Raw genomic sequence first — 7,213 nt, forward strand, 5'->3', positions numbered from 1 at the left:
TGTGTGTGATTTTAACTCTCAGGTCTGAACTGTCATTTTGTTTTTTGACATCCTGAGAGGTTGACAGCTGGACCCAAGCATCATGAAGGCTTTCAAGTAAAAGAAAAACGGTGTCTTGAAATGTGTTTTGATGTGTTGTTTGTGTGAATCTGGGAAGTTTAACATCTACACACACACATTGAAGCAACAGCTGGACAACTTGCTGGCACTTGGAGGCCCCAAACTTACCTGCTGTACACCAGACAGTCCATGTGATTGATCTCTTGGTCCGACCTGTGCCTCCTGTAGTCCTCCCACAGGTCTTTGATGGCAGTGACAGACAGGATGAACACCACCGGAGCCAGAGCCAGTTCGGGCTGAAACGCGTTGACAACCGGGACAAAGTTGAGCAAAGCGATGAAAACGAAGTAAACATTAGCGAACCGGTGAAACTGCTCGAACAGATTCTTGGGCAGGAAGGACAGCACCGTGTACTTGGTCGTCTTGATCTTGTTGTTAGCATAGTGTCGGTTTGGGTTTTCCTCCCCTTTGGCGTGGTCGTACAGTGTGTTTGCGTGAACGGTCCTGGTTTTGTTCTCTTTGGGTTTCTTCTTCTTGCGTTGCCTCTTGACTTTAGAGGCTTTGGTCATCTCGGGGTCTTCGCTGTGCCGCGCCATACTGCTTCAAACTTCACCCCACAGCTCAGCTCTTCTTTTTTGTTTTTTTTTTGTTTCGTGTCCTCTCACACACACAAAAACAAACAAACACAAAGTGCACAGCTATGTTATCATTTTCTTCTACCGTGTGGAGGAAGTTTTCTCGTCAGTCTGTCTCGTTTTCATCCATGTCGACTCCTCTTTTTCTCGAGTCAGAGGAAAAACTTTTTCCTTGTTTAGCTTCTCCTTTTTTTTCTTTTTTTTTTCCCCTGCTGCTGGGAAGGATGCTGAGATAGTAGGGAGGGAGGGAGGGACGGAGGGCGGCACAGCTCGGACGTCCCCCCTCGGCTCGACGCGGCTCGATCTACACGTCATGCGGACGGGCCTCAGCCAACGGGCCGCCTCGCGCGCCTTCCGTTGGCTGAGCAGCGGATGTCGCGCAGCGCTGCGCACACGCGGGATGTTCGTGAGCGGCCCAGGGGTCGCACCGCTGTGGAAATGTGACCCGCAGGCTCCTCCCCCCTCCTCCCGCCCTGCCTCCCTCTGACCTGGGGTTTGTGTCTCCAAGTGCCACGCGGTATTATTGGAGTTCACTCTGGATCACAGGAAGCAGCCAGATATCCTCAGTGCCAGAGGTGGATGTAGTTTTTAAAGTAGTTTGACAAGTAAAACAGTTTGATGACAGAGAAAAAATGAGTTACAACTGTTAAAAACATTTTTTTTTCTCCTTAAATTATGTGGTACTACTACTACTACTACTACTACTGCTACCAAAACCATAATAAAAATAATAATAATAATAATAAATATGCTACTTTAATAATATGCTACTTTGCACCTCATGTAAATGCAGCAAATATCGCTTTAGTTTAATTTGTCTATTTTATTCTATCTGACTTGTTAGTGTCTGTGTACAAATAAAGTTTTTTTTAATTGAATTGAATAATAGTAATAATAATAATAATAATCATAATAATAATAATAATAATAATAATAATAATAACAATAATATATACAACTATAAGCCTAGTGCAAAAGCTATATCATTAAGACATGATGTACTTAAAGGTGCAATATGTAAGAATTGGCCAAAAACAGGGGCAGCATATTACCAGAGTATCCGCTAACAGCTGCTAACTGTACAGACCAAGTCCCCAGGAAGGGCGCCAGGCTTTGAAGCAAGTTTTCGTAAAATACTTTTCCCCATAAATTTACGTTGTGAAAGGAGTGTTCGTTAAACGGCGGGTTCATTTTTTATTTAGCGTCACAACCCCAGCAAATTAGAAAAGAGCCGCATGATTAAATTGTTTTATTCCCGTTCAAGGTAGCCGGGCGCTAAACCGTGCTATATTTGTTTTATTATCCTGCTGTTGCTATTATCAATATTCGCTTATTTTCGCAATGTTTTGAAAATGTATTGCATCATATCCAAGTATGAACAATCTGTGGTCATTAACTTACTACTTTAATCCATATATATGTGGTAGTGTTGTCGTTTGATGTTACAGTCTGCAATGATCTCATCATTGTGTAATATTTCTATCACATGATAACCATGTAGTAGCCTTACGTAAACATTAGATACTTTAACTTTAATTATTAATTTAAATAATGACTTTGACAGATAAGTTGTACTCTTTTAGATCCGACCTATAGGAGTCACTAAAAGCAGAAAAATGTACACATAGGGGCTCTAAAGTTTGCTGAGGACTTAAATGGACTTAAATTTGAGATAATGACCCACTCAGTGTACACTATTTTATTTTGTAGAGACACATTTCAGATCATGGACTCTTGAGCCCTGTAACACAATGAATGAACATGAAACTCAGAGCTCTGATATATTAGTACCTCCAGAGATTGACTGGCCACTTAGTCTGCAGGTTCCCCACAGGAGATAAATCAAAAGGCCTATCCCGGGGCAGTCTGCAGCAATTTGCTACAGGAGCATCCAGCTGTTGAGCCTAAAACTAATGGCTGATTGTACACTGTGGCATCTTGGCATGGAGAACAATTCAATTTCCCCATGATGAATGGCCAGAGTGAGGTGGATCTGAGACAACAGGGCCAACTCCAGCCTCAAAAATCCAGCTATGCACTGAGAAAACACTAAATCAGGTTGTGCTTCTCAGCTGGAAATAAAATCATATCATACCTAGACTGAAATTTTGGCATTTCAGACAAAATCTATCATTATCTGGCATTACAATGTCAGTGCTCAAACATATATGTTAAGTTTACATTTTTTACAAATGTAAGTATGTATCCACCACACATGGCTTTATTAATGAATATATAAAACCTCTCCATGGTGACATGAGATGGATGGATTTAATACCAGCTGACTCTCCATCTGTGTTCACTTTTATTTCATCCTGGTGTCCTTCAGTGTAAAATACGACATCACCAGGAGGACTGCGGCCTCCCAGAGTGAACTGACATGCTGCCCTTGATGGGAAAGTCACAGCCCGTGTTGTCATGGATGTTTATTCATCAACTCAACATTTTATGAGTGGATGAAGCGGGAACATATAAAGCCTTACCACTCCTGTAACATAAAGAGGAGGGAGGGGATCGTGACTGCAGAACGGACAGGAAGTTAAAATGATGACAATGTTAACGACAGCTTTAATGTAGCTGCTGTAGCTAGTTAGTTTAGTCAGCTGTGCTGCTAGTCATCCTATTAGCTTAGAAAACTGAATAAAGCTTTATTAGCAAAGTGTTTTATTATGAAACAGCTCATCTCAGCAACACGATACATAGAAGTCTTTTTCCCTTTGTTGTGGGTCGAGGTGGAGCTCGTTTTAACTACTTTACGCACAGCTTGGTAGATTAGTTAGAGGTCCGGCCTCCCCAAAAGGTAACGAGAAAAATCTGAGGCATCATGAGAAGACTAAGGGGTGAGTAAAGAAAAGTTTTGATACAGAGATGCAATAATCAGTCCATTAATCAGTAAGCTGATGGAAAATGAGTCATATTAGCTTGTTTTTCAAGCACAAATACCAAACATTTGACAGTTGCATCAAATCTTTAACATAGTTAGAATAATTGTAAAAAATCCTAAAGTAAAACACTAAGTACTGCACTTGATACTTTATCATCAGGTGATACACGATCAACCTCCCTCAAAACTCAAAATAAGGCTGAAAACCACAGAGAAGTCTGTGTAACTGAAGGCTTGTGAATAAAACACACTGAGCAGAGTGGAGATAAACAGCGTCACAGCAGCAGTTCATCCTCTCTCACACACAGCAAACAACCTGCCAGAAGAGGGCATGATACTCCAATCAGTCCACAGTCAGTGCTTCAGTACTGTCAGAGCAACGTCTAAACTACAGTATACATACTGTATATATATGTGTGTGTGTGTGTGTGTGTGTGTGTGAGTGGGTGCAGAGAAGGGAATGCTATAACTGAGCACACTGTAGGTGTTACATGACTAAATGCAGCATATTTTATTATAGTTCTTTGTTTATTTGTGTTTTTCAAAATAAACACCATTAAATCCAGAATCAAACCTCAACACACTCGATTCTATCTGATGATCATGTTTAAATATGAACTAAAGAGAGAATGTAAATGTTTTGTATGTATATTCACACCAAGTCAGACAGGTTAACAGACACAGATAATATTTCTTCTGACATGACTTTGATATATTAAACCGTGTTTGGATGTGAATCTGTTGACTGGAGGACCTGTGAAATCTGACGGTGTCTAAACTGAGAATAGCATACTCCTGTTGCCTGGAGACAGTGAGATGCTTGGCACCTCAGTTTGTCTGAAGAGATTTGTAGGTGTTAAGAAAACCTCACGGAGGAAGCCATAAATATAAAGAAAGTAGAAATTAGCCCAACAGACTTTTTTTTTTTTTTTTTTTTACTATTTGTCTGCCTGGCAAACAAATCAGGTCGAGTTGGACTGATGAGGACAGACACAAAGGTGAGAAGGTGTGTGGGAGCATCTGTCTCGCTGACCGCGGATCACCTTATTCGCCCTCTCTTTATAATGAATCCTCCGGATGGATATTCCCTTTGTCACAGATAAGCAATAACTGCCCAGCCCACTGATTTCCAGGTGAGGAAACCTGCTGATTCTGTTGAAGTCGCGGATCAATCTGTGGGAATGATGTACGGTGGCTCGAGGCCGTTGTAGCGAAGGTAATCAGTTTCTGCAGATGGCCTCCACAACACAGGACGAATGCACTGCAACAGACAGCAGACGGATGATTACAACCCATCGTGTTTGACTTCCTTATGCAGCGTCTAAGGAGCCAGTATATGTGATAATGATGTACCGCATATACATGCTGGTTCACACATTATGTCGGCCTCTTACGTTACACATTTTCTTACTGCGATGTTCCCAGAGAGGTTTGTATCAGCAGTAAGTGTTATATGAAGTGTTCTCAGTCTGTTTTATTTTCTAGACATTTTAGATTTAGTCCAACAGCAAAGTAATCAATAAAGAAACACACACACACACTTCCAGATTAGTCACTCAGTGGAGATATATAAGTGTACTGTGGGTGTCTTTAACATTGTAAAAAGAGGGAGAGGAGAGGAAAGACACACAATCCAAACTCTGATGCATTTTATTTTAACAAAAACTAAGATACATGAGTCATCTGACTGATGCTTCTTAGTTTGTGTTCAAACTAAAACACGGACACGTCAATAAATCGACGAGCACAAACCAGGATAATATAGGAACAAAGACAGAAAGTTATATTTAAATCTGGTAAAACCACCTGGGATCACTGCTCTCAGTCTGCTCTGCTTGATTTAGTTTCACATGAGATAACATGTAACCATCATAAATTATGATTATTTACTCTTCTATCAAGAAGAATAAATTAATATGTAAAATAATCTCAGAATTGCACAGAACCTTGTCTTTTCAGAGTGGCTATCGAAAGCTTGCATGCTCGCTAAGAAAAGCTAAAACTAGCTAAAACTTACTTCTACTTCTAGCTATCTTCTGTGCAGTAAAACAACTGAATAATAATGCAAAAAAATAAACACTTTAAACTATTAAAGTTCCAATTTGTAAGGATTGGTGACATCTAGTGGTGAGGCTGCAGACTGCAACCAGCTGAACACCCCTCGTTCACACTTTCCTACGGTGGCTACTAAAAACGAAAAGGCCCTCCCTCTCTAGACCCAGTGTTTGGTTTGTCCATTCAGGGCTACTGTAGGAACATGATTGGAGGTCTGGAGATATAAAAGACTCATTCTAAGGTCACAAAAACACAAAGATTCTTAGTTTCAGGTTTTATTAGTTTCAATTTCTGCTCCTAAATCCTGCACACTGACCCTTTGAATCAGATGAGACTATGTTATGTATCAGATGAAATCATTAATGAAGGAGTTGATACTTGAAGAGGTTTGTAGTTCACAGTCAGTGTTATCAGACTTTTGAATCGAAACTTCAGGTTTGTGCAGCTGGATGTGAGAATGTGCATGACATCTGTGGAAAAACTAATTTGGGTTCTGATTAAATCCGGGACAGGAGGACAATGTCACCTCTTGTTAGAGCATTCATTTGGGCAGATAAATCTAATTTTAGTCAATAAGTGAACTGGTCTGGGACTGTACCAGCCGCTCTGACCACAGCACAAACACCTTGAGGATACGTCTGACTGTCAAACAAAGATATCACAGCTGTCCTCAGAGGTGGTACAGCCATCAGTCCACAAATAGCTGAGGTCACCAATCCCCGTTACCAGACTGGTCTCAGGATAACATCTGGGCATCCTGTCTTAATTTTTACATTTTTGAACAGCAACTGATGATGTTTGAGGGTCTTCAATGGGTTGTCGAATTTCACAGCGGAGATTTCAAAGTCACAGGCGTTCATGTTGCTTTAAATTGTGTTCAGCTCCTCTAACCTGTATGTTTAGACCCTGTTTAGACAGCTTAAATTAGGCCAACTCAACAACCTATTTCATATGAGCTGCTTATCCTTTTCCTTGTCTGAATATCAGCATATCAGCGCTCTCTTCCTGTGTTTAATACATTTCATACTCTTCATGCATGGTCCTTGAGGTAGGCCGTGGTTTGCATGCTCTTTGATTAATACTTTGAAAAAGTGCAAAGGGACACTTTTTCAATCAGTGAATAGTGTGTACCAGGAACAGCGAGGGTCACACTTTTCTAGTTTTCAGTCAGTCAAAGACCTCAAATTAAGGTCCTTTGCTAACCTTAGCATATGTAGCTGCCATGTGCAGATTTCATAGTCACCAAGATTTTTAAAAATTGCTTGTAACGGATGTGAAAAAATGTTGGCATTGAATCTCATCATGGATTTTGCCGGATTGTTTTCCTTCAATAAATGTTGACGCACGGCTGAAGGAAGCTAGCAGCGGCCATATCCACTGCCCTCCACTCAGTCCTCACACACCTGGAGAATAAGAACAGCTACATCTGACTGCTGCATTTGCATTTTGGTTGTGACTTGGATGTTCAGGTGATCAAAGATGATCAGACAGCACCTGAACGGCTTAAGAACACAAAAGCTAAGTCATCGCAATCAAAACTCGAGTCTGCGGTCCCACCCACTTCAACTAACAGCTGTTG

At 40.9% G+C, this 7,213-nt stretch overlaps 1 protein-coding gene across 1 annotated transcript in view; it reads right to left on the reverse strand.

Annotated features, from left to right (window-relative positions):
* atp10a (ATPase phospholipid transporting 10A) overlaps window positions 1-1,040 on the reverse strand; it is a 34,085-nt gene extending 33,045 nt beyond the window's left edge. The window contains exon 1 of the mRNA XM_084355183.1: window positions 229-1,040. Within this exon, the coding sequence (XP_084211309.1) occupies window positions 229-656 (428 nt within the window). The 5' untranslated portion in view covers window positions 657-1,040. The remainder of the gene's footprint in view (window positions 1-228) is intronic.
* Window positions 1,041-7,213: the final 6,173 nt, after the last annotated feature.

Source organism: Pagrus pagrus (assembly GCF_965226575.1).
Source record: "Pagrus pagrus genome assembly, chromosome: 6".
Classification (NCBI taxonomy): domain Eukaryota; kingdom Metazoa; phylum Chordata; class Actinopteri; order Spariformes; family Sparidae; genus Pagrus; species Pagrus pagrus.